This window comes from Hyposmocoma kahamanoa, unplaced genomic scaffold (genome assembly GCF_003589595.1).
Source record: "Hyposmocoma kahamanoa isolate Upper Pololo Valley unplaced genomic scaffold, ASM358959v1 100021, whole genome shotgun sequence".
Taxonomy (NCBI): domain Eukaryota; kingdom Metazoa; phylum Arthropoda; class Insecta; order Lepidoptera; family Cosmopterigidae; genus Hyposmocoma; species Hyposmocoma kahamanoa.
The window spans coordinates 6571040-6598988 of NW_020653200.1; the positions used below are offsets into that span (position 1 = coordinate 6571040).

Sequence of the window (27949 nt, forward strand, 5' to 3'; positions counted from 1 at the left end):
TATTTGTTGCCAATTGTCATTTTTTATTCAAGTGAGTCTACTTAAATTAAAATTTCTAATTCGAAATTAAATGTAAGTAAATAATTTATTATTAAACATTCTTATTTTACGAATTTAGTAGTTTCAATAACTAAAAAATTGAGCTAATTTGTGTAAATCTAGGTTGTGACGGTATCTGTCATTCATTCCTATCATAATAATATAAGTTACATAAAATACAAATAATGTCGAACGTTGATCTACAATCGTCTTTTTCAACCAGACGCACCCACAGATCTCCATTAAAGGAATCAAAATTTACAAGAGGCGAAAAATGTATCTTTGTGCATTTGGTAATTACATTTTGTGTACTCATAATACTATTAATCATATACTTCGTGCATTTGTGTGTGGTAAATCATTCGGGAAAAAGTGCATTGCAAATAAGCCGTCGAAAAGTGGCTCAGGACGATCGTAAGTGCTTTTCTTCAAGAACGTACTAGGTACGTAATATATTGTGATACTTGTGTAATATTTTTGATATAATAGCTGTTTTTTACAGTGTATACTCTGCCTCTGGGAATAGTTTACCTAGACTTGAAACCAGATAAAGTCGTCTGTAATTCTTTAATGGTTAAAGCGAGATGGTCTTTGGCTCCCGGGCATTGTACTTCAATGCGGTCAGACCCTGATATGGCGTACTATTATCGAAGGTGGCGTATTAAATATAGACAGAAAGAAACGGCATCATTTGCTAGTTAGTATTACTCTTTTTAATATAGAGAAAATAAGTAGGTACATTCTACGGTCTGGAATTATAATGGCATCACATCACAAGTCTCGCGCTACAAAAGCCACGTACTTAGGCCATACTGATAGTTACTGGATTCTGATAAGTAAGACCAGATATTATGTTTTTCAAAGTATATGCTCACGCAATTCACACACTTTTGCATTCGTTGGAACCATTGTGAAAAGCAGTGCGACCAGTCTTCCGTAGGGACCCCTTAAAAAGTTGCATGGTGCAAGGTGTGGGCTGTATGGCGGATGGGTCATTAGCTCCACATTTGAAGCCTTCAAATACGCATTCGTTACATTAGCGGAATGTGCAGAGGCGTTCCGGTTCAAAGCACCTATGTTTTGTCATCTGTCACGATAGTATTATTATATTATTACAGCCAATGATTGCCCTCCATTAAACTTGTCGTAAATCATTTTATGACACCACTCTACACGCAGTCGTTTCTGGTACTCCGGTAAATCATGCGATACCCATCGAATGTAAAGTTTCTCAAAATTCAGATGCACATGCAATGTCTTTTGCATCTGCCTCATTCCAATGCCTAATACAGTACGAACGTGCTGACAAGTCATTTTTTTTGTCAGTTTCAATAAGTTGTCGTACGGTATCAATATTAAATTCGGTAACTGCAGAGTCCGGCCGTCCTTCACGTACATCATCGAATAGATAGCTACGACATGGGGCGTCATCAATAAATGCCAATTGAAGTCTCTGGCAACTCTCACGCTTGTTGACTTAAGTTACATCGAAAATCGTAGAAAATCATGAACCGAAAATTTTCACGACTGCAATTCATTGTAATAGCGACTCACATTGTTCAAAACAACGCCACAATGAAAATACAAATAAAAAAAAGTAACCTAGTTTTTCAAATGTGTTTGTTTTTTTAGTTTCTTTCGCAAATGGCCCGCTCCAGGAACTTCCAGTATGGCCCACGTAACACACAATAACAAAAATGTTTTGTTTTATTTAGCATCTGACATTATGAAGAGTATACCACATCCTCAATTCAACCGAGATGATTTCAGTAGCAATATTGGATTATTTGAACACGAATTTGCGCTGGGTTCATACAGATACACGTGTAAGTTTTATTTTCTGAATTTTTGATGTAATATAATGTATTAAACGCAGACACCGCGAGCTGAACTTTAGCTAAGTTAGTTTAGCTCAACCGAAACAACCATGTGAGTTAAACTAACTGGGCTCAGTTTACTTTACGTAGTTGCGTGCAACCAACTACGAGAACAATTAGCCAGCCGACGCTAGTCTTTCGTCACACCCCGGACACTTCATACAACAGTCGAAAGTTATTTACCTACTACTACTACGTACAGCAAGGCGCTATCTGCACACGCGCAAATGTGTGTGTGAAGTGGCAGGGTTACCCATCACTTTTTCGGACTACGTGGTCAGAGCTGCAACATAGCGAAAATTGTAACGAGAATCTTACTTATGATTCTATTAATAGAATTCTAATAATTACACATGTTCATTACGTATTTATACCGATATAATATTATATTTTTCATTAATTCACTGACTAGAATAATATTGGATTTATTTAAAAAATATATTAAAAGCGCTTAAAACGTTATATTTTGGAGAGGTACAGGTACCTTTGTACCTTTAAATAAGGTAACCAAAGTATTTGAAATTGCGTGTCCAAGTTTATCATTACTAGTTAAAGTTAGGTATATTCACTTCGTAATACTTATCAGCAATACAAATTGAAAATGAGAGAACCCTTGTCTACTAGTTCACGAAGTTATGGCGTCGTAATTAATAAATGTAAACTATATTCAAATATCAAAGCCGTTTTAGCGCGAAAACGGCTCGCCGACGGCCTAGTTGTCGTTCAGTCAATGTGACCGTCAATGTGCGGGACGTGGTGCGGTATCTAAAACTAGGGAGGGGCGGAGTGTCCGTTCTTGTTATTTTTTGTTCTCTGCTTTCGTTCAATGCAGTAGCTGTAAGACTGTGAGACTGATGGACGACACGAGAGTTTTCTTAGCGGGATCGCAGTGTAGTTAACCACATAGATCAGACAGGTGAACAGAAGTATGAAAAGATGGTGCAGTTACGTGAGACAGGTGAACAGAAGTATGAAAAGGTGGTGCAGTTACGTGAGTTAGCTTAGCTTGTAGATACGGCCTTCGTTTTAGAGTTTTCGACAAAAGTCCTTGAACGATATTATATAATTATTAATATTATTTATATATTATATAACGAATTGAACGATAGTTTTTATAATGATTTTTCTGCGTAACTGTACATATTAATGAAATTAGCTGGATCTTTATCTCTCAAATACAAACGCAACTAAATCTAATTACGAAGAACAGGAGCGCTTGTATGAGGAACGGTGAAGGTTAAGAAGTAATGTAGAAGCCCGAATTGGTTAAAATATGCGTTTTAATCCGAAAATAAAATTACAACGTAAATGCGTGCGGTGTCTATGGCAAGTGCTAAGGTGAATGAAGGTCGCGAGTGCAGCATATATACGCTGCGCGTTAACATGCTGGGTCCCCAGGAACGCAGTTCTGGTCTTCCACTGGCAGCGGGCACAGCCGATTAAAGGCACGTCAAGTAGTCCGTCACTACTTTCTTCCGTTTATAATATTGTTAAGTAAGTGTGGGTGATTCGAGAGCCATTTTCGTAAATGAAACAGGCCCTTTTTAAGTTGCTGTATAACGCCTCGGCAAATGTTTACCCATTTTTTATTTCAGACGATGCCCCGGTTATGAGATCATCGGCGTAGAAATTGTGTTGAATAACTTGTGAAACTGTTTGTTGTTTTAGGCACCTAGTAGCAAGGTAAGACGCGGATGCAGTACCGTACGTAACTGTTTTAAGTTTATAGAGCTTAATGCTTTCAAAAGGTTCAAAACGCTATAATATTTGTTGCAATTGATGTTGTTCTCTCTCTCTATCTTGTTTGACATTTATATTATGCGATACATTTTTTCAACGTTCTCTGTGGCTACGAAGATATGCTGTCGTAGTCTAATTAGAATGCTAATGAGATCGTCCTGCACGGTTGGATCGACCAGTTAGATATTGTTGTAAGACAAGCCTGTCGTCGTGACGGCTGAAGCGTCGAACACAACCCTCAGTCTTGTCGACAAGCTTGTTTCACGGACTACACCGTGATGGGGTAGTTTAGACTTGTATGTATCATCATCGGGTTTTGTATTCAATGTATTCCTAAATGAATTTACAGTATTTTTAAATAATGGGTCTTTGCTAAATCTACGCTCTAATGACACAAATTTAGTCAAAGCTAGCTCGTATGAATCACTCAATTTAGAGGGAGACTCTTTCAATGGAATAGTAACAATGAACCTTCCGTCAGAATCACGAAATGTATTATCTATAAAATTTTGTTCGCATTGTTGCTCTTCGAATGATATTTGCTAACCGACTTCAAAAAAGGAGGAGGTTCTCAATTCGTCTGTATGTTTTTTTTATATGTATGTTACGCCAAAACTCCGCCGTTTGTGAACCAATTTTGATGATTCTTTTTTGTTGGAAAGAAGGTACCTCAGATGTGGTCCCATTTAAATTTCAAGAAAATATTCCACCTCTATAGGTGGCAAACTAGGGGATGAATGACTTTTTTAACCGGAAGTTAGGTTATTTCCGTTCAGGAATGTTTTAGTGTTCAAAAAACAGTGTCACTTGCTCATTAAGTTCATCATCTTGTGTAATGATAGCGTGGTTGCAGTGGACTGTAGTTGTGTAATTACTTGTTTGAATAAGACCGGATATTAACCAGCTAAATTGAGTTTTACTTAACGTAGGCATGTTTTTACCTAGTGAAATATTGTGAGAACCTAACACGCTCCAGAAATGTCTGCTCCGAGAAGCATATCTATTTCAGAAGGTATGTTGAATGTAGGATCTACGAGTGTTATGTTAGGTGGAATTTTAAGTGATGCAGAATTAATGTGTAGGTACTATAGGTAACGGTTGCGTAATGTGGAACGTGGAACGACAAAGCAATCTGTGTTAATTTCGTAGGTATTTATGAGTGATAATATTAAAGTGACACTGCATTGCTTGTTTAAGCGAGACGTCTGGGCATTCAACCCTTCGATTAATGACGAGGTCGAAATGGTAGGTACGTTAAGTTTTGTTTGTAAATTTTCTGTAATAAAGCTTGATGTGTTTCACTATCTAATAGCGCGCGTACTGTGTGCCTTTGATTTTTATGGTCTTTTATTTGTATTAATGCTGTAGACAGAAGCACGCAGTCCATATGAACAGCTGGCAAAACAACACTATGCTGAGAAATATTAGTGGAAGCAGCCCGATGTACACATCGGGCTGTGACTGAGACGACGTCTCCAGGGGCGGGGGCGACGCGGCGCAGAGGGCAACGTTGTTGTGCGACGTAGATGGAGCTGCGTCAACAGATGAGTCTTGAGAATGAAGTAAGCTATTTAGCGATTTATTGCACAATCGACATGGTTGAATTCTGCATGCAATTGCACCATGTCCCTGACGCTAGCAATTAAGGCATAATTTTAATGATTTAGCCTTTTGCATTCTGATATCTAATGGGTAAGCTCTAAACTTCACACAAAGATATATAGCATGATTATTTTTACACAATGGACAATTATACTGCTTAGTTGCAGGATGAGAGGAGAAAAAAGATTGTGAGCTGACAATTAAAGCCTTGTACCGATTATGCGTGACGTCACTATGCCTGCGCTTAGTGTGTATTTCCTCCACTCTCTAAGAAATCTGAACGATTTTTTATGAAATTTTAAAATATTTCGAGTGTGGGTAACTCCTTTAGTGTGGTACGGTATGGTTCCCATTCACGAGTAGTTGTTGAATCTAATTTGTTTGAAATTATATATATGATGAGAATATCCCAGTGTTCAGTGGGTAAGGTAAGTGTTTTTAGAGCGCGTAAGTTTCTATTGACATTGTCGATTATGTCGCGCAACGCCTTTGAAGATTCTTTAGATAAGATTTCGATGTTGAAAATAGCTTGTACATGATTATTGACAAAGAGCCTTTTATTATTAAACCTATCACAGAGTAGATCCCAAGCAACGGTATAATTTTCAGCTGAAAAATCAAGCGATCGCACGATCAAAGCGGCACTATCTTTCCAAGCTGCGCGTAAGTAATGAAACTTGTTTATTTTAGGTACGGACTCGTTTGAATGAATAAGTGAGTTGAATGTGTCGTGAAATTCTAGCCAGTTTTGATAGTGACCCGAAAAAGTAGGTAAGCGTATAGTAGGAAGCTTAAAGTTTGTCCTACCTTGGTGCACACCAGAGGCCGAGACTGACCTGGAACTGGAGCCCGAGTTAGCACGTTCAGGGTACTTGTTCCGCGCCAGCATTTCCCGAGCGTGTGCCATTGCCGTGTGCCACCAAAATACTTGGACTCAAACGCCTCTCGGTCCAGGTACTGATAATCTGGAATTTCAGCAGTATGTTCTATTTTAGTTTGGAGGCTATAATAGGTACTCCGAATACCATTCTTCAATTTTTGATAATCGAATTAGCATAACTATTAAAAATTTCTAAATGTTTTTCAAACTGAATTAAATTTCACTAGACAAAGTAAATTACTCACGGAAATTATACGATTAGGCTGTAAATAAATATGATTATTATGATTAAACCGTTATAGGATCACCTTTTGTTACAATAATAATGTGCAATGAGTACTTAAATTCAATAATGAGGTGCAATGAGAGTGCATTAATGCAAACCGGGTGCGTAGACAAGGAAGCAAGCGATCGCAGGTTGCTGGGAGAGGAGATGTCAAAGGTCACGGCCGCTCGCATACAATGCAATCCGCTGGAATGTGCACAAAAAGTTGATGTTATAGCACTAACAAATAGGTCACTTGTACAGCTTAATCAAGAGCAAGCAAGACGTAAAAGTAATAAATTTTCCATGAGGAATTAACGATAAAATATTTGGTTTGCAATATTGAAGGTTGTAGGTATTTCTAAAGTAAAAAAAACAACTAAAATAATGAATGTAATTGATTATTTTGCCTTATTAATTGAATTGTTACCTTTATTGTGCGAAAAAAATTTAGGAAATATATGTAGGTACATACATATAGTACTAATAATAACATTCGCGTTTAAAGTGCGAAATGAATTAAGATTTTTAAATAGGCACTTGTTTTACGGACACTAACGAACACTGAGGTAATTGGAACGGACTCACGATAACGCGACTCCCTCAGGTTTTAACGTAGATTCCCGTCGAAATAGGCGTGATTCTTCCTTCCAATAATATGATGAGATGTAAGTAAGTTGATTGCGAGCTCCTCTTCTCGAACAATCTACATAACGGTTTCTTTAACTTGCGCGTTTCCTTTGTTCTTGGCAGGTTCTTTGCAGTTATTTAATACAGGTCGTAGGGCCAACATGAGGAACAGGAGCGCTTGTATGAGGAACAGTGAAGGTTGAGAAGTAATTTAGAAGCTCGAATTGGTTAAAATATGCGTTTTAATCCGAAAATAAATTTACAACGTAAATGCGCGCGGTGTCTATGGCAAGTGCTAAGGTGAATGAAGGTAGCGCGCGCTGTTCACTCTGAGTCGCCGTATATGCGTGGAGTGTGCAGCTTTCATACGCTGCGCGTTAACTTAGAACAAACTAATTAGCGATTTCTAATTTTAAATGCTAAAATGGTGCAGTTGGCATTGACTTACAATTATATGGACGTCGGGTCCGCGCTAATAAGTGTCCGCACTTGTAAGGCGCTAAAATCGTATACAGAGCGCCAAACTCCGCTTTAGTCTTCATTTGTTCCACTGACAGCGCGATACTGCGATGACATTACAATTTAAATTTCGAATAGGTTGACTTGGGACATTTTTTTCGTGGTTTTTGTATTAGACCCGTCGTCCATTTATTTGTAAGTCAATGGCAGTTGGTATTAAAGTCCCAGGGTGGACAGACAAACTCCGCAACTAGCATTTAAACGGAGTAACGATTGAATCTTAGTAGTTGCGCCTACGAAATACTGAATCGCTACTTTTTTTGAGCGCAAACGGTCCGTACCATGAACTTTACTAAAACGAATCAATAACGAAGTAGTTAAATTTAGGATCCTAAACTGGGGGTCTACTCTCGATTTCCGTCCGACACCCGTCCGAAACAATTACGCCAAATAAGCAATACTTGACCAAATGAAAAGACGCGTGATGCGAATGAAGCTTCATACTTGATACTTGTCTTTTAATTTTGTCGAATATTACTTACTTATTTGACAATAATTCTTTTAGACGGATGTCAGACGGATACCGAGAGTAGACCCCTGAATCGTGAAAATTCGTACCATGAGCCATTTTTAACTGATTCGCTTTCGAACCGCTAACGCACGAATGAATGACTGATATCTGTCTCTGGTCCGCTACTATTTTGTATTGTGAAATTTTTAAATGTAATGTTCTTTCTTTAGATACGTGTATTTTTAGCCAAAGCCATGTTTTTTAAATAGCTATATAGGTACTTCTGTAAAACATAAAAAGCAAACTTATTGTAGTCATTACTAAGGAAAATAAATAAAAAAAGTGAATCAAAAGATAAACAAAACTGATAAACTGCTATTTTTCAAACTGGAAGACATCTCTTATTAGCTTGTGCTAGAAGATCAATGAAGTTTATTAATGTCCTCTGTGGTGAAGTTTGCCTAAAACTAAAAGAACAACGTAGGTAAGTATCAATATACACTTTTAGGTTATTGTTTACACTGAATGGATCTTGGATTTGTTATCGTATCACATTTACGTATAAGTACATAACTTATTCATATTTTCAGTGTTTTTTTTTCAGAGTACAACTGTTCAATTAAGAGTTTTAGTGAATTATATGGCGGCAGACTCACAGGACCTAACAATAGGTTGCCCTCAAATTAGAAAACCATGGCCCTAAAAACTAAAATAACGGAAGCATGTAAGTACCTGTTTCAGGATTTTAAAAGTAGACCCGAAAGAAACCTAGTTCTTGTAGTATACATTATTTTGATTCGAGACTTACACTTGGATTCACGAAAGATGACCACGGCGCAGAAGGCATATTTTAGGTCTCTTTGGAGGTGCGAGGTGAGGCGCGGGCGGAATGCGTCAAGATCGGAGCGACGCCATTGGTGCGCGCGCGTCTCGTGATAGACTGCTCAGTCGCTATTCGTCTATCGCGGCGTCGACGCGCTCACACTGCTCTCGAGTACAGTCGAAAAGAAGTGTTTCTTTGTTTTAAATTGTTTTTTATTTGTTGTTTTCGTTTTTTGTTGAGATTTGTTATTGTGTTGAACTTATTTGCTATTTTACAATGCCGCGAGGAAAAGGCAATACTTTGAATAGACAGTCGAGAAGTTTGGTGTACAACGTGTTTCAATATTTTTCACAAGATTTTAAAATACTCGAAGCTTACAAAAAAACGGCCGCGGCAACAAAGACGTCTGTATCGACAGTACAAAGAATTATAAAAGAAAGTAAATTTTCACCGTTCTTAGTGGTTTTTAGAACCCCTGGTAAAAAGAGACCGCGCCGTAACCCTGCCTCCGACGTTGACGCCTTTGACAAAGGGGTAATTAAGAGATGTATTCATAACTTTCATTTAATTGAAAAAGAATTGCCAACTTTAGAAAAGTTACGAGCAAAATTACATCAAGATATTAACTTTAAAGGATCCAAAACAAGTTTGGGTCGATTAATAAAAAGAATTGGATTTAAGTGGAAAAAAACAGAAAATAACCGAAATATTTTAATAGAAACATCAGCTATTCGGTTGTTACGAATCAATTACCTAAAAAAACTCCAAGAATATCGAAGACAAAATAGACCAATCATTTATACTGACGAATCGTACGTCCATGCTACACATGCAAAACCCATGGGCTGGGCTGACGGTTCTACAGCAGGTCTGAAAAAGCCTATCTCAAAAGGCCAACGTGTCGTTATCGTTCATGCCTGTTCAGAGGCTGGATTTGTGCCAAATGCATTATTAACTTTCAAGTCGGGCACAAAATCAGGAGATTATCATGACGACATGAATTTTGAAAATTACCAGAAATGGATTCGAACTCTATTGGTACCCAATCTCCCACCGAACTCCGTTGTTGTGGTAGACAACGCCCCATACCACAATAAAGAATATGATATGGCTCCCACATCTAATTCTCGAAAATCCGACATGCAAGAGTGGCTTACCAAAAATGGAATCAGCTTTGATTCCAATATGTTGAAACCTCAATTGTACGATATAATAAAAAATAACAAACCTCGTTTAAAGAAATACTCCGTTGACAAAATTTTGATGGAAAATGGTCACGATGTTCTCCGTCTTCCACCGTACCACCCGGATTTAAATCCCATAGAAATGGCTTGGGCCTCTATAAAGGGTTACGTGAGTAGTAAAAACGTAAAGTGGAATATTAGCTGCGTTATAGATTTAATTAAAGAAAAAGTGAATCTGATGGGACCAGAGGAATGGAAAAAACTATGTGACAAAGTAAAATCTATAGAAGAAAGCTATATAAAAAGTGACCACATCGTGGATGTTCTTACGGAGGAATTAATTATACGTGTGGGAGAATCTGACGAGAGCGAAGATTCGACAGATGTGGATTTTCCCGAATCATCGGAAGATGAAGACTTTAATATGGAACCCGGCCCCAGTTCCTCAAGTTCCACGATTCCCTCAAGTTCCATGATAGAGGGAATCATGGAACTTGAGAATAGCGATAGCGACTAAATGTGTTTTACAAATTTTTATATTTTTGGTTCAATTTATTATAATAAACATTTAAAATTACTTACGTTTGATTTATTTGCATAACCAGCGTTTACAACATTACACAAATTATTAAACCAAAATTAAAATATTATATTGTCATAAGTCTTTTCTTCATGAGTGTACGTGCGCAGACGGCCGCCATTTGTGGTCATCTTTCGTGAATCGTACTGTACAGGGACTTCTTTAAGAGCAGAAAGGCGGAAATATGGGATAGGAAAGTGAGCTTTGAACTGTGCAGACTATGGTTATTTATACTGATACTATGAGCAATTGCAAACAAACTGAAGATGTTTGTAATTACTCATAGATAGGGTGATTTATTAGGGTTTTCATAGGTGTTTACTGAAATAATGAACATCTCTAATTAAAATATATATTTATTAAATTATTTCTTTTTTCAATAGCAAATTCTTGCATTCGGAGTGGTTTCAAGTTGAGATTGAGAGATTGTTGATATGCATCTTCATTATATATATTCTCTTCTCCTTCTGGAGCTTCCAAAAATACTAAAACACAAAAAAGAAGTCATGAAGAATCCATTAAGAATATCATTTCCATGTAATTTTATGAAGTAAACTATGGTGTTTACCAACCTAAAATTTGTCTAGTATTTATATGTATAAAATGATTTTGTTCTATGTTTTCTCAGCACGAAATAATGGTCTCATCAATCATCAATGTGCCCGTTCATAACCAGAATCGCATGAAACAATTATGCAAACAACTTATAAATATAAATCACTAATACATAGTTGTACTGTTATTAATATAGTTTTTTTTATTGTTTCAGATCAGTTGTTATAATTGGTCATGAATTTGAGTTAAGTCATAAAAATATTTGGAATGCGACCAGTCCAGCGAAGTGCTGTGATATGTGTTTTATCAACAAGTAGCAACCCATACCAGCGGCATAAAAGTCTGTATCAGTTTGGAACGAAAAAGGATCTTTGTGATCTACGTACCTAATGAAATTGGCTGTAAAATAATGTAGTGTATTTAAAATAATATAAGTGCTTATGAGTCATGTTATGAAACAAGTTTAGATAATGAGAAATAAATACAGATGCATGTAAGAGACCAAGTACAAGTTATTTCTAATCTGCGTTGAGATTAATTTAATATGATTGATTTGTGATAATATGATAAATATAATAATAGGGGTTAAAGTATGAAATTGCCGATTTGTACTGAAAATCTAAATTGTTTATTTTTTAAATTTTTAACAAATTTATTTAATCAAAATAGTTGCCATTATTATCTATACATTGCTGCCATCTAATGGGAAGGTTATTAATGCCTTTGCGATTGAACTCCGACGATCTAGACTGCACAAACTGTGTGAAAGCATTTTGTACTGCCTCCTGGGAAGAAAACTTCTTGTCACGTAGATAATTGTCCAAATCACGAAAAAAATGGTAGTCCGTTGGAGCAAGGTCTGGTGAATACGGAGGATGACGAATGGTTTCTAACTGCAGTTCCTGAAGGGTCAAAATGGTTTCTCGTGCTGTGTGAGGTCTCGCGTTGTCGTGGAGCAATAATGGTGAAGATCGATTCATGAGTCGGGGCTGTTTTACTGCTAGTTTTGTCAACATGGTTCGGAGTTCGGCACAATAGACATCTGCCGTTATTGCTTGACCAGATCGGAGAAAACTATAGTGAATAACACCATGCTGAGAGCACCAAACAGTTACCATTACCTTTTTATTGGTAAGTTTTGCTTTAGGACACTGTTGTGGCATTTGACCTGGGGTCAGCCATTGCATTTTTCTTTTCCGGTTATCATAAAGAATCCACTTTTCATCACATGTTACAATTCGATCCAATATTCCTTCATTTCTGTACCGGTTCAACAAGGCAACACAAGTTTCAACACGCGTTTCTTTCTGCAGATCAGTCAAATCATGAGGCACCCATTTTTCGTATTTTTTTATTTTATTGATTTGACGCAAGTGAGTCAATATTGTGGGTAAGGTAACGTTAAACCATGCCGCTAATTCCTGGGTAGTTTGACTAGGATCGGCTTCCACTATCTCTCTTAATTCATCGTTATTCACCTGTGTGGGCGGTCTTCCTCGTGCCTCGTTCTTTATGTCGAAATTTCCATCACGAAAGCGTTTAAACCAAAATCGCACGGTGCGTTCATTAGTAGACCCCTCTCCAAACGCAGCATTGATATTGCGGGCTGTTTCTGCCGCGTTAGTTCCGCGTCGGAACTCGTATTCAAAAATCACTCGAATATTCGCAATATCCATCTTTCTTGTCTAAATTGAATAACAAAAACAATTGAAAGTCGATATTCAAATGTTTCAAATTTAAAAAAAAAAATCACAGAAACCATTTGAAAAAAGTTTCATTCGAAAACCTCAAACCATGAAGATTCTATGAAAATTCAAAGAACCTATTGCAATAAAACGGCAATTTCATACTTTAACCCCTAATATGTAGGTATAGGTAGGGTGCAATAAATATTTGAAATATTTTATTTTGTATTATTGTATTTGTTTTGTTTCATGCATACCTAGACATAGAATGCCCCACTGTTACTATGCAGGCAGCTTAGTTCTTTCCTTACAAAGTATATCTATTCTCACAATCCATAGATGACCACAGTGTAGCTCTCCACACTCAAACATTTCTTTATTTATTCGCATATCATGATGATGGTGTATGCTATATCGACCTTCCCTTTCCTTCAACTAAAACCTTTATAAATTTGTCATGCAACAATGTACCAATAAGCCACATACACTTGTTTAGATTTTCCAGATGAATTTAAATTGGATGTAAATTCTATGTGTGGCTCCACCATAGCTTGCATCTATACCAGTGATATAAATATCAGCATCACATCTGAAATTAAGTATATATGAAATACAAGTTCGGTCTTTCGGTTATTTTTATCAAATAATCTTACTAGCTGGATATAATATAGAGTGATAAAAAAAATCTTTCTTCATTGTCAGTGGGCCCAACAGTTATGTGGGTGCCATCAATGCTACCCAATAAGGCGGAGATCTTGAATTTCTGATAAAACCTAAAAAAAAAAACACATTACATATTACAAAATATGGGTAATATTTTGGATAACACAACATGAGGTCATAAGTATTTACAAAGAGGTTAAATATAAAAAATACTTACCTAGATCTTATTTCTTTCCTCAAGGTTGTTTGGAAAACATTTTTTTTCCTATTTCTGTATGACTGAAACATGCTGTGATTTCAATTATTCTTGCAGACACTGTTTGCAGGAATAAAGAATGTGAGTTTGCTGTGCTATTGAATAGCCACTAATGTCTCTTGTTGGTCGTTAATATCAATTCCTTGGATAATCTAGGTACTTTTTAATAAAATCGTCCAATTGAAATAGCAAAACGTCTCAATTTAAGTCGGCAATGCAATGAGTAACTTTCTTTGATCCGAATTTTATGACATTACAGCGAACCAACATTAGATCAAATAATGTCAAATAGCACGGCATGGTACGAAAAATGAATGAATGTTATAGATTTCAAAGGAGTTGCGGCTCAATTTAGGGTTTGGTTTGGCGTTGGCCTAAATGCTGTTAACATGATTGTATTTAGGACGTCATGGTACGAATAAGCGAAATGGACTTGTTTAGGTTCAAAGTTGAATTGCAATAAGAGTTCAAAGTTGAATCGCAATAAGAGTTCAAAGTTGAATCGCAATAAGAGTTCATGGTAAGGTCCGGCTGGGCTCAGTGTGTTGAGAGGTCTTTTTTATTTCAAAAGTCCTACAGATGTAATGATTTAAAAAGTTTAGAGTAGGACTCACGAGTGACGAGTGTATAGTCATGGACAAAATAATTTTAGAAAATATGCACAAATTTTGTCCGAATGATAAAAATCCAATACCTACTAAAATTAAAACCACTACGAAAAATGACATACATACATAGTTCGAGAGTACTTCTTAAGTTGTACCTAATTTACCAAACTCGTAACTTTATTACATTATTTTAAAATTTTCGTTTTAATTATTTTTCTCCAAAAATCCGCCGTATTGAAAAGAGATATTTACATAATTGGTGACGTCTCATATTATTCAATACTTCACAAAAAATCGAATACAAAGCTCATGGAGTATAGAAGTTATAGCCAGTTTTATTTACGTGCGGATTTTTCGTCATTAGGGTTGTCACGTTCAGACAGTAAAAATATGTTTCTGCATCTTGTAATATAAATTAAATTAAGACCAATTTAATTCTGATAACACGTGTACGGCATGGAAGGAGGCCCAGACTAATTTCGTCAGCTTTTGTTAACACCCCATGTAGATGTGTTATCGTTATCGCATTGAGGCGCAGCCAAAACTGAACCGCTCTGCTAAGGGATGATCTTCTAGACCACGCCCAGAGGACTTAATGTTAGGGAGGTGAAAGGGCGCCAACCTCTATGCTGGTCAGTGAATGATATTTGAAGCTACGAATAACGCCACAGCCCGGTCTTTTCATCTTCCTGGAGAGACCGCCAGCTTTTATTAAGGAGATGAAATAAAATAAATATTAACAATGTTGGACGGGTTTAAAATGCTTCAGAGTCGGCACAGATTTGGCTATTTTAAATACCCAACCCGCATTGGGCCGGCGTGGCGGACTATGGCCCAAACCGAAAAAAAAAATGGAACGGCCTTTAGCCTTTAGCCTTTTACCTTTTAGCCGATTACTATCAGGGCGTCTATTCCCGTTATCCGTCCAACATCCGTTCGAAACAATTACCGTGAAATAATTAATACTCGACCAAATTAAAAGACGCATGCGTTTTCTAATTTTAAAAAGGTTTTAAATCATTACATCTATAGGTTTTTGGAAGAAAAAACCCATGTCAGAAAAAAGGGGTTTGTAGAACACACACTGCTTTGCAGCTAGATCAGACTAAATCACGACTTGTCCGGTCAGTTTTGGTGACGTCCACAATAAAGCACGCGGATCGATCGAGGTATCAAGCAAAGCATCTAAAAAGTCCGATCTTTTAAGATTTAACTAAAATAAATAAATAAATAAAAACTAGTAATCACGTCCTAATACCAATTCTTCGTTGAGCAGAACTAGATTCGGTTGATCTCGGAACCTCTGTTTTCAGACCCGGCTAATTTCGCGATTAACGATGAATCAGCAAGCATCGCCGTTTGGGAACGGCACGCTGCATATAACTATGGTATGATTTGTAAAATTTTGAAGCGCGGTAAAATGAAATGTAGTGCGTTATTATTCTAAGATGTAGTACATTTGTATAATTTTGACCACAATGAGAAATGACAACATCTCCAAATAACCACTTCTGCAAATGACGACTTCTTGAAATTACCATTTATTTAAATGCTACTTCTACAAAAGAACACTTCTTGAAATGGCTTCTTCTTGCATTGACCACTTTTACAATTCAATATGTTTCGGCTTCGGATTAGAAACATTACCACAAGTTTGACGATGGACCGTTAAGTTATGTATATACATTAGATATTGCTTATTATCGCCCCGGAGGGTAACGTCCCTCCGTCCATCGCAACTGGATTTCGCAGCCATTTGACAAAAACAGGCAAATAAAATATTTTAAACATTGCGTTTTCATTATTAGTTTAGATAAATGTCTGGGCATGGTGCTAAGGCGGTAAAGTTGGCGAAATGGTCTAAAAATTAAAAAAAATAATTATAATTGAAAAATAAAATGGTAATTTCAAGAAGTGGTCAATTCAAGAAATGGTAAATTCGAGAAGGGTTCTTTTTAATTGTGGTTATTTCTCATTGTGGCCCTAAACCCCCGAAAGGTTTTATTTCTTTTCCATACGATCGGATGCAACTGACCTACACACTCATTATCGCCTGACGCGCTCGAACGCGCGCAACACGTGCGCGCGTAAACGAGGCGGGCGGGTAACTGCATCCTATAGCTATAGAATTGCAAAAATTATTCGGATAAAATTACTATTTATTTTGATTATATTGTAGGAAATGGAACTATTTTTCCGGATTTAAATCGCGTATATTTGTTTTTTCGTACACAAATTCTTTTGTTTGAAAAAACAAATATACGCGATTTAAATCCGGAAAAATAGTTTCATTTCGTATGTGTAACAATCGCGGAAACCTAAGAACTTGCTTATATCGATAACAAAGAATAAATGTATATGACGTGCCTGTTAAATTCCTTGTTATACAATAATTATTAAGCTGGATTAGCTCGCCCGTCTTGAAAGGGCCGGCAGGCCCAGATGAGTTAAAAGTGCACGGTCGACGTGTCTGGTTAATTGATACCCACGTAGATACCACAGTGTAACTACTTGTAATTGCGTTACATAATGGATCACCTACCCGATGAGGAAGCTACTGCTACAGCAACAGCTAATGAAAACGTACGAAATTGTTTAGATGAGATTGAGCGTTTGGGAAATTACAATGTTCGGCTCAATACTTTGGAAAAATGTGCTCACTTTCTTGCACCGGTTGTCGACCTAAGGAATTATGAATTGTGTGCTGTCTTGTTCGAACATCGAGGCGAATTAACCGTAGGTTAGTAATTTACTCAAGTTAAAACGTATAACTCAAGTTAAAACGCATTACGACTTTACACTGCAATAGAGCGGCGCATCTTGGTGGGAGCCACGGAATAAAAGACCAATTATATTTAATGTGTTGTGGTGGGCGCAATACATCCAATATTATTTCCAATGTTGTATAAGGCTGGTTTTTAACCGACTTCAAAAAAAGGAGGAGGTTCTCAATTCGACTGTGTTTTTTTTTATTTATCTTCGTCGGGCCGCGCGACAGATGAATTAATTTAAATTAAGTTACGTTGAGTGGCAGTTGGTGCAGCAGGACACTATGAAGTCCAATTAAGAATAATTGATAATTCTGTTGCTATCCTAAAATGTTATTTGGAAAATGAACATTATATGAAATAAACAGAAAAATAACATAAATATAATTGGAGATAACTTACGAATTGGTTGAACCCTGCTCAGTGAGTTTTCATTTTATCTACAGGATAGGTTTCCCTCGTCGCCAAGTAGATACGATGATCAGTCGTCGTTGATGGTAATAGAGCAAATGAAAAAAAAAAACTTGTAGCAAAATATCGCGTCGCGCCGTGGCAATAATATTTCAGTTTACACGTACCGCGCCGCTCTGCTGCAGCATAGTCGTAGTATGTTTTGAGCTTAAGGGTTCGCTGCTCAACACAGGTAGGCAACGAATCTGCTTCCTGCGAATTTCCGACCGCGTTAGTACCGACAACGCCTGATCCTGGTTTAGAAACAAATAGCGCGACAAGTGTGGCTAAACACGATCGCATCAAGACGATTAAGCTTCAACAAGTTTGGTGACTCCCTTATTTAGTAGACATGAAGTTCTATATTGCATTGCTATTTCCAAAGTTCGCGCTACGCAACCCAACGCAGCGTCGTTCAGCCAGTATCTGCCTTTCAAAGAAATACTTAAACCTTATTGTTAAAAAGCTAAGTTACGCCGCCGAAGACAGGGCGCGCAGTGCGGCTTTACTATTTTGTTAAAAGAAACGTACACTTTATTGAACAGAGAATATTATAATAATAACGCACACACTCGTAGTCCCGCACTAGGGAACCCTGTATCGGAGGTGCCATGGCCACACACTTAAACAACCACAACTTACACCAAACTCCCGAGAGAAATAAATATAGGCCATACAAATACTTCTCCCGGCCCGGGAATCGAACCCGGAACCGTTCTGTCACGGAGACAGTTCTGCACATTGCATCTTATAAAGCGAGCCCGGCGCAGCTCGGGCGCTTGCTGCTTCTTCTTCTTCATTGTTTGTTCAATGCCTTATCTTGTAGAGGATAAAGTTTATACTGCATTGGACGTTTTAATGTAATTATGTGAGGCGACCATAAGCTTGATCGATTTTCAGTGAATTAATTAACCGCATACGTTTATTTAGTGCTAGGTAAATTAGTCGATTTTGTAAACCAACTCTGATTTTGTAAAATTTATAAAAATTGATATGCAATGGTCGGAAAAGGTGTTCCACAAATATATAGATACGTGTATATTATGTGATATAGCTACAAGTAGCGACATAGAGTTGTTAAAATCACTAAATTGCTCATTGGCACCACACCCAGCCAGAGTAAATATGACCCGGACAAGCCGGATATACCAGGGAGCACAGTTTCAGGGAGTGACACGCCCGGGATTGTGGAGGGGAAGACCTATCAGCCGCAACCGGTAACCAGATTCCTGCCGGCTATGCAGCGCGTGACGTAAAGTAGGTAGTAGGGTTAGTTAGTTTTTGGGTAGGTGGTTAGGTAGTGTTGTTAGGAATGAGCTTTGATGATGTTGGGCTTCGTGTTGCCTTAGTGGATTCTCCTGGGTGAGGATGTGTTCTCATAGAGCTCGAGTTGTATCTTTCAGTGTCGGTTTCCGGAATGTTATGTATTTCTTTAACTTCTTACCTAAATTTATCCTTATTTTTAGTTAGTGTGTCCAGTCGTCTTCGTTACATTGATAGTATTCCATGTTATGTTTTATGGAGTCGTTTCAGGTAAATATGGGTCTTCCTATTTCGAGTTGTGGTGCCCTTAGTGTTTGCGCTGCATGTAAAATGTGTGGGTGTTTTCTTCTGTGGACGTGGCCGAAATAGCAAAGCCTCAGATATTTTATTCGTTTGCTGACTTTCCCTTCAATACATCGCGTATTTTTCTTCCATTTGGTTGAGATTCTGCGCAGTTAATACTTACGCTTCTAAGTACTTTCGTACCTTCTCAGCTTCGTTCTATTGCCTTTGGTTAGCGCAGCTGTTTAAGGCCTTAAGTCATTGTAGGTTCAATCACCATCTTGTACATTAAGCGAGCTGTTTAACATTCCATTTTTGATAGCATTCCGAAATGGGTTATTATTTTTGCGTCCTTGATAGCTTTTTACATCTTGTGTGTACTGTAGTTTTGCGACTGTGAGTAGAGTTTATGTACGTGCCTAAGTAGTTAATTTCTTTTGTTACTGGTATGTTAGTTCTACCTAAGAATCGGGCGTTCTTTGTTTTCCGGCTTGAGTTGGGTTGCGTAGGAGAACTTTTGTTATTTTGGTCTTTATTTCGAGTCCTATTGTTCAGAAAAGGTGGCGGGTTCTGTCAATGATGTCTAGTTTGCTCAATGATGTCTAGTTTGCTTAGTGAGTTGGATATCATGAGCATGTTGTCTGCGAATGATAGTACCACCGGTAAGGAGATTTTCTTATCTTGGTCAAGTTGGAAGAACTCTATTTCTTCCTCGAGGGTTCTCATTATCAGAGTGAACAAGAGTGGCGAGAGTGGGCACCACTGTTTTACTCCTTTTCCTTTCGTTATCCAATTTGTCTGTTGTCCAAACCATTCAATACTCGTTATTTCATTTACGTAGGCCTTCATGATCCTGTTTATTAAGGTTTTAATCCTTCTAGTAAGAAGTATATCCCGGAGTGCGTTTAGGTTTACAGAGTCAAAAGCTTTTTCAATGTCCAATGCAAGTATTTATATACATTTGCCTTGCTTCCAAGACTCATCAAGTATTCGCCTGAGTGCAAAAATGTTGTCGTCTGTTGATCTATTTTACAGGAATGCTGCTTGGTAATTTCCTAGTTGCGCTATAGTCGCATCTAGTCTTTGCAATAGGAAGTTTGCATATATTATATAGCCCGTGTTGTAAATAGATATTCTTCTGTAATCGTTGATGTTTTTGGGGGTGTGAATTTTGGGAATAGGGAAGTCCCTATTACTACCCTAGTACTGTTCGGATCCAACTTGGTGGCACAATGTTTGGCCAAATTCATATGTGTGATGATATGTCTCTTTAGCTCCGGCAAGTTAAGTTAAGGTAATAATTCGGTTACTATTTGATCCATTCCTGGCGCGGTGCTGTTTTCCGTATTTATGATTATTCCCTGAAATATTTCCTCGTTCCGCAAGTTCTGATTGGTTTTCAGTTGGAATCGTTGTCACGTGAGGGCCTTCCGATGCGGCTAGTTCCTTTTGCCAATTGGACATTGGTATGAAATGTTGCTCTTGTTTTCGTCTCTCGTTGTGTTTGAATCTCCTGTAGTGATAGGTAAATTTCATTGTTTTAGATGGGTGCATTTTCTCGAAGCCCTTAAAAAACATTGACATTCTTTTTCGTTCGCTTTATTTTCTATTTTTTGCAGTTTTGCCCTACATTACTTCAGTTGTTCAGTTGTTTTGAGAAAGTGGTGTCTGAAGGTAGGTATCTATGTGGTAGAATTCAGCGGCTGCTATTAAAATATCCGTTCCTCCCCACTGTTTGTTTATCTTTGTATTGTTGTATAACGTACATATGGCGTAGGACTTTTTCATTATCTTCACTGTACTGGTTGTCAAAGGTAGTATAGAATAACCCAGTTTCCATCTACTTGCATTTGAGCTTTTGAGGTATTTATTGAGATGTCCACTATTTATTTAGTTTTATTTTTTTGATTGACCTGTGGAAAAGAGCTTACTCTAGGTTAGGTTAGTACATAGACTAGATTCCAGTTTTGGTGTTTTTAATCGTGATGACTGCGTGCCCGTGGCTTTTTGGGTTGTTAGTAGCAGATGTTCTATGACACTATAGCCAGTTTTGGTATTTTGTCTTAGTTCAGATTGAGTGAGAGTGGGTCGTTTAGTTGATTGTCGATTCTTTTGTTGTATTTGGAAAATTGTTTGCAGATGTTCGGGTTTCGAAATTCGTTAATGGACCTTTAGGGTAAATTGCATCACTTGTGTTGTGTTACTGTTGGAATTTGGGTTTACCCGGCGTGAATATTGAGATGGAATATTTATTTCTTTATATTTATGTGTTTTGTTTTTGAAGATTTTTTATTGGATGTTTTAGACGTCTAGCTTTATTTCTCTGAGAGAAATATGGTTATTTTCGTTATTTTGACAGTTTGCATGAAAAACCGATCTAAGGGGTCAGGTCAGCTATAATTTCCTTTTTTATTACCTAGACAGTCTCGTTTAATTTTCCAAATGGTTGGCGTGTGACTACAACGCACTGGTTCCGAAATGTATGGGGTAGCAAATAACTTAATTTATAGAAATTGCCATTTGACGCATTTGAACGGCGCGGGCGTCTCTGATAAAAAAGTAGTGGATTTACGAAAGCGTCGGAGAATTAGCTAGTAACCATTGATGCTGTCTTTCCTGCAGTTGGTTAAAAGAAAAGATTTGGGTGTCACTCATCGGGTTTTGTGGTCTCGCGTGTGTGTTACGTGCAGGTTGCAGATTGTAGCAGGTTCGCTCGTCGCCGGCCCTTTTGTTTTGAATGTTTCGATCTCTATGTAGATTTGATTGTATTGTAGCGGAGATTTGCTCTGCACTTTCCAGCCCACACTTGTACACACTTGTAGCCGCGCTAAAGCACAAATCAGTCCGCATACCAAGCTTGGGCAGACGCTCGACTACACGAAGCTCCAAGTACTCGGACTCTGAAGAATGCTTTTAATAAGGCCGCCAAGAAGTGCAAAAACGTGTTATGTATGACCAAGTTCGACTGTGTGCGCTGCATAGGAGCCAAGCTTGCCTGTTATCCAGTAGTTAGCAAATCCTTTTGGTCGAAACTAACTTTTGTCGCCCATCTTTACCACCTCTGCTGAAGCAGGACGGCTCGCTGGCCCATAGTGCGGAAGACAAGGCGAATCTTTTTGCCTCACTCTTTGCAGAGAGTTCGCATCTGAATGCCGCAGGGAACCTACCTCTTACCATGCCTCAGACTGGCTGCACTATGGCACCAGTTCGCATACGCCGAAAAGAGGTACTTGGATCTCTGCGGAGTCTAGACGTGTGCCAGATGGAATTCCAGTAATAGTTCTATGTAATTGTGCGTATGAGTTGTCTCCTGTTCTCATACGTTTACATCGGCTCTCACTAGAGACTGATGTAGTTCCTAGGTCGTGGAAGCTTGCAAACGTCCAACCTGCGCCGAAAAAAGAAGCAGAGCTGACCCCGTCAACTGTAGACCTATCTCAGTTTTCTTTGCAAGACTATGAAACTTGCATTCAACAACCGTCGCCTGCCGTGCCTTGAACACAACGACCTCATTACTCATTGCCCAAACAGATTCCGGAGAGAGCGATCTACTGGGGATCTTCTTGTATATGCCTGTCACATATGAAGCGAGGCTATAGAAAAGCAAGGCGAAGCACTAGCAGTGTCTTTGGACATTTCTAAAGCCTTTGACAGCGTCCGGCGCGCAAGTCTTTTAAGCAAGTTTCCATCTTGTTAGCCTCCCACTGAGCTTTGCAATTGAATGTCGGACTTCTTGAGGAAATTCGTTCGATTCGAATAGTCTGAGAAGGCTACTTTTTCGAACATCGGGCGATGGATGCCAGAGTTCCTCAGGGTTCCGTGCTGTCTGCAACTCTCTTTCTGCTACATATCAATGATACGTTAATTCCAGTTGCCTTTGCGTATGCTGACGACAGCACAGTTGTAGGTAGGTGCTTGACCAATGCAAGGGTCAGTAGAGAGGACATGCTGTCTTGTCGAGACTCTATTCTTAGGCGTTCGGATTTGACACTTAGGCGGTCTGAGATCGGGGCGACGCCAATCTCGTCAAAACGCTACCAAAACACAGGCGTGTCTATTCTCCACAAAACGGAGATCTTTTGACCTGACTCTTCGTGACATTTTATTACATATACCGATAGCCGACTGTCTCTATCTACTTAAGATGAACCTGTCCTCCAATATAAACTTTGGCAGATACATAGAATTCATGGCCAAAAACGCATATTGGCATCCTTTCTAGAGTGAGGCGTTACTTCGCACCGGGACAGTTGCTTCAACTGTACCTAGCACAAGTCAGTTCGTGTATGGAGTATTGCTGCCACCTATGGGTTGGCACTGCTACATACCAACTGGTCACCTTAAATTCAATGCCAAGAGGCTTACAGGTAACACGAAATTAGTAGATGCGAAGCTGCAGAGCCTTGAACACCGCGGTAAACTTGCCTACTTATCGATATTCTACAGGATGTACCACGGAGTCTATGCGATGGAAATACACGATTTAATTCCACCTTCCCCTTCACCGGGGTACTACACGTAGGCTTGGGTTCCAGCCCTATGTTGTGGATATGCCAAAGATTTGCATGAAGCGTTACACTTCCAGATTTATATGGCAAACGGCTATGGAGTGGAATTCCCTGCTATCACTGTCCACTAGGTGAGACGAAGGTCAAATGCGCACTTGCATTGTGTATAAAAAAAGGAATCCTCATTATGCATGTTCATGCCTCGTTTTCCCGACACACAATTTTTTTTATTTAATGAACTTTACTTTTCCAACATTATAGATTTGTAGCCAACAACATTGTTATTATGACAGAAAAAACTACTTACTTTCTAATTTTGGTGATAAGATACAATTTTGGTGAACAAGTTGGTCAAAGTTGAAAAGTTTGGTGAAAGTGTGTCACCAAAACTGGAAAATTAGCAACAGTTCTTTTAAAACTATACTATTTAAACATTTTAAGACTTTCGTGGTTATTCACTAAATGATTATCACTAATATCAAGTTTCTTACCACGGTATGACTTCTTTTTATTTTCCCGATATTTCTGAACGGTTGCACGCTCCATGGACGGCGGCAGATGACAGCTTTAAGAGCAGACATATCTGTCTACCCTATTGCGCTGTCGACGAAATAAAAGCTTTACTGGAGGGTGGCATGACATACAAACATGTAACATACAACCCGACTGCCAGAGTGAAACGACAGACGGATGCCATTATTACTGAATGTAGGAGCGCTATCCCAGTTGATATTGAAAAACAACTATTACGTCCACGTATCGTCCAACCGCCGAGGCTTTATGGTTTGCCAAAGATCCACAAAACTAACGTACCATTACGACCAATACTGAGTCAGATAGACTCACCCACGTTTGAATTGGCAAAATATGTGTCTCGTACACTAACTCCTCTAGTAGGCACAACGAATTCCTTTGTGAAGGACTCCAGGCATGTCATTGAGATCCTTAACAGTACCACAGTTAACGAGAATGAGACAATGGTTAGTTATGACGTTGAGTCTCTTTTCACAAACGTACCAATAAAGGAGTGCATCGACGTTATCAAAGTGAAACTTTAAGAAAATAACATCCCAATGGAGATTGCTCAATTACTTGAACATTGCTTAAACACGAGCCACTTGCTGTACAATGGCCAATACTACCTTCAGATTGATGGTGTAGCGACGGGCAGTCTCGTTGCTCCCGTTGTTGCCAACATTTGGATGGAACACTATGAACACGCCGCCATTCTGTCAGCATCATCAACAATAAAATTATGGACGAGGTATGTTGATGACGTATTTTGCATAATGGAAGGAAAGCAGCAACATATACAAAATTATTTAGCACGTCTTAATAACACCCATGACAAAAAGAAGTTCACTTGTGAAATTGAGAAAAATCGCGCGCTTGCATTTTTGGATGTATTGGTCAAAGTCCGACAAGACGGTTCACTCGGTCATTCCGTGTACAGAAAACCAGCTCACACGGACAAATATTTACATGCCACTTCACATCATCACCCAAAACACCTACATTCGGTCGTCAGATCATTGACCAATAGAGCTTGTGATCTTTGTGATGCACACCACCTACACAGCTACTACTACAGGCACAGGAGCACGTTAAGACGGTTTTGCGACAGAATAGATACAAAATAAAAACATTTAAACCAATACACAAAAGGAAGAAGCAAATTGACGTACAGAGACTACCAGTTTTTCTAACCAAGGGGTGACAGATAAAATAGCCAGGTTGCTAAGGAAGTTTTCCATAAAAACTGTTTTCACCCCCTTAACCAAAATAGGAAAAATGTTACGTTCACCAAAAGACCACCTCCCTTTACAAACACCGGGTGTCTATAAAGTGAACTGCAGTTGTGGGAGCTCGTATATCGGTCAGACTAAACGAACAATTGTCGATCGTATGAAGGAACACATTCGAGCAGTAAAAAATAATGATGCACAGAAGTCGGCTATAGCACAACATCTCACACATACTGACACTAACCAATGGATCGAGTTGCATAGCCCCCAGGTACTCTCGACAGAACGTCACTACATACCACGGTTGGTACGAGAAGCCATCGAGATCACGAAGTACAAAACATTTAACCGTGATGATGGTTTTAACCTGTCCAGTGGATGGAATCCGGTCCTTATTGCGTGCAGTAATAAAAACAAAAACACCTCGAGTTCAGTTTCGCGTGTGGATACAGTGAGTGTGGTTTGTGTGAAAAAAGTGAGTGACAATGGTAACGCCACAACAAATCGCGATGAAGGTAGACGTCGACAGCGCAAGAGGGTAGACAGATATGTCTGCTCTTAAAGCTGTCATCTGCCGCCGTTCAGTCAACCCGTGACCATGGAGCGTGTAATCGTTCCGAAATATCGGGAAAATAAAAAGAAGTCATACCGTGGTAAGAAATCTGATATTAGTGTCATTTATACTATTTAAGTTAAGGCACCATTATCTATAGCATATCAAAAGTACCCAAAATCAATATTCAAAATGTACACAGCATTATTTGAAACCTTATTTGTTTCCTGGGTAAAATGATCACAAAAATTGTTCAGTTTTGGCCCCCATGTCACCAAGTATTAGTAAAAGTAAGTATTAGTATAAGTAAAAGCAGCACTATCTCCGCACAACCGGTCACACTGCGCATTAGCGCGACAGTGGAGGGGGCGGGCGGTAGTGATCGGAAAGTTCTCCAAAGCTTACAGTATTTGCTAGTCAGCATTTAAATTTGTTCACCAAAGTTAGGTTCCCCCGCGGACGATTATTCTTGGTACTATATCAGTTTATATTAGACCGTTTAATTAATCGTTTATTTAATTATAGACAGTAATATTCACTGAGAATACGGGTGTGTTTTCAAAATATTGTTCGATTTTTTTTCAATCAAGAAACAAATTTCAGACACTGTTTGTGGACGCATCACCAAAATTATAAATCAGTACTAAAAAAATTATAAATATACTATAACGTCGACGTAGGATTTTTTCTTTATCTATTTTGGCAACTTATACTACGACTTTTGACCACACCGCGCAAAAATCACAGCTGGGAAAATCACTGTACAGGATCCACTGTTCAAATGTTTGGATTGAGGAGCATCCTGAAACTGGGCAGGTTATAAATAAGAATGTGAAAAAAGAAAATACCTAGTATCAATGATATTATATAGGAAATGAAACTATTTTTCCGGATTTAAATCGCGTATATTTGTTTTTTCAAACAAACCGACGTTTCGGGCCCTTTACAGGTCCCATGGTCACGGTTGACTGACAAACAAATATACGCGATTTAAATCCGGAAAAATAGTTTCATTTCCTATGTGTAACAATCGCGAAAACCTAAGAACTCGAAATGATATTATACTTTGTATATGCTCACTGCCTAGTATTATTTGGCCTTAAGGAGCTCCTTCACCGCGAGCATTCGCTTGCAATCTGTTAATATTAATCTCAAACGCACTCACAGGCACTCAACGGCACTCGCTCGCACTCGTAGGTACACGCAGGCACACGCGGGCACTCAAAGGCACTCGCGGGCGCTTAAAGGAACTCGCGGTCACTCAAAGGCATTCGCGGTCAGTCAAAGGCACTTGCGGGCGCACAAAGGCACTTGCACGCACTCAGAGGCATTTGCACGCACGCCTTGCTACCTCGCATATCTGGTGGAATCGCAGCCTAATCGAATCTTGGATGTTACATTACAGGCGAATGCTCGTCTAAATGACGAACATTCACCTGTAATGAAATGTAATGAGAGGCAGTTTGTAATGTAATGCTCGAAAACGAATCTTGAATGTTATATTACAAGCGAATGTTCGTGGTGAGGGAGCGCCCTTAGACAGGCGCATGACCTTGTTCGTCCCATTCACTTAGTTATTTTATATTAAAAACATATTAGTTTAGTCTTTCGTTTCTTTCGGAAAGATTACAAGCGACCACTATTTCCAACTCTATTCTTTCCATTTATTAACTGACTTAAAAAGGAGGAGGTTCTCAATTCTACTGTTTTGATAACTCCGGAATTGTGAACAACAAAACTTGTGTAATAACTTGCTTGTTGCTCTTTATAGATCACGGAGCTATTCTCATTGTGGACTCAAAAATAGTGGGAATGTTCACGTGGGGAGAGAAATCAGGAAAAGGCATGCCCTTTATTATTGTCAACATTCCACATTTTAAAGATTGGATTGAGGCAATAGTTTCTTTGTAGAAACAAATTGCATTACAGAAAAATCTAATAAATTGTGTGTAGGTGCCTACTTTGCCACGTAGGTAGATGTAGTAAGATCTATTTTGTTATTAAAGAATGTTAATAAAATTTT

General features: G+C 38.5%; 1 protein-coding gene and 1 long non-coding RNA gene across 3 annotated transcripts; both read left to right on the forward strand.

Annotated features, from left to right (window-relative positions):
• Positions 1-320: 320 nt before the first annotated feature.
• On the forward strand, positions 321-27949 carry LOC113229124. 2 transcript variants are annotated; one of them, XM_026462657.1, is made up of 6 exons: positions 321-453; positions 542-736; positions 1755-1865; positions 15671-15745; positions 16957-17097; positions 27698-27939. In XM_026462657.1, exons 2-6 carry the CDS (start codon positions 610-612, stop codon positions 27835-27837), a joined length of 594 nt encoding a protein of 197 aa, XP_026318442.1. In that variant the 5' UTR covers positions 321-453; positions 542-609; the 3' UTR covers positions 27838-27939. The 2 variants fall into 2 exon arrangements, with proteins under 2 accessions (XP_026318442.1, XP_026318515.1); XM_026462730.1 differs by lacking the exon at positions 16957-17097 and having other exon boundaries at positions 27698-27949.
• On the forward strand, positions 8443-11698 carry LOC113229258. The gene is made up of 3 exons (XR_003310398.1): positions 8443-8487; positions 8608-8727; positions 11360-11698. It is a non-coding gene; the product is annotated as an uncharacterized LOC113229258 (long non-coding RNA).

Bases quoted from the DNA above. Each gene is read 5' to 3' on its own strand.
- LOC113229124 (XM_026462657.1), top strand. From the start codon at position 610: ATGGTTAAAGCGAGATGGTCTTTGGCTCCCGGGCATTGTACTTCAATG. The intron at 1,866-15,670 runs GTAAGTTTTATT...CTCTGTTTTCAG, and splicing joins GGGTTCATACAGATACACGT to ACCCGGCTAATTTCGCGATT. The intron at 15,746-16,956 runs GTATGATTTGTA...GAAATTGTTTAG, and splicing joins GCACGCTGCATATAACTATG to ATGAGATTGAGCGTTTGGGA.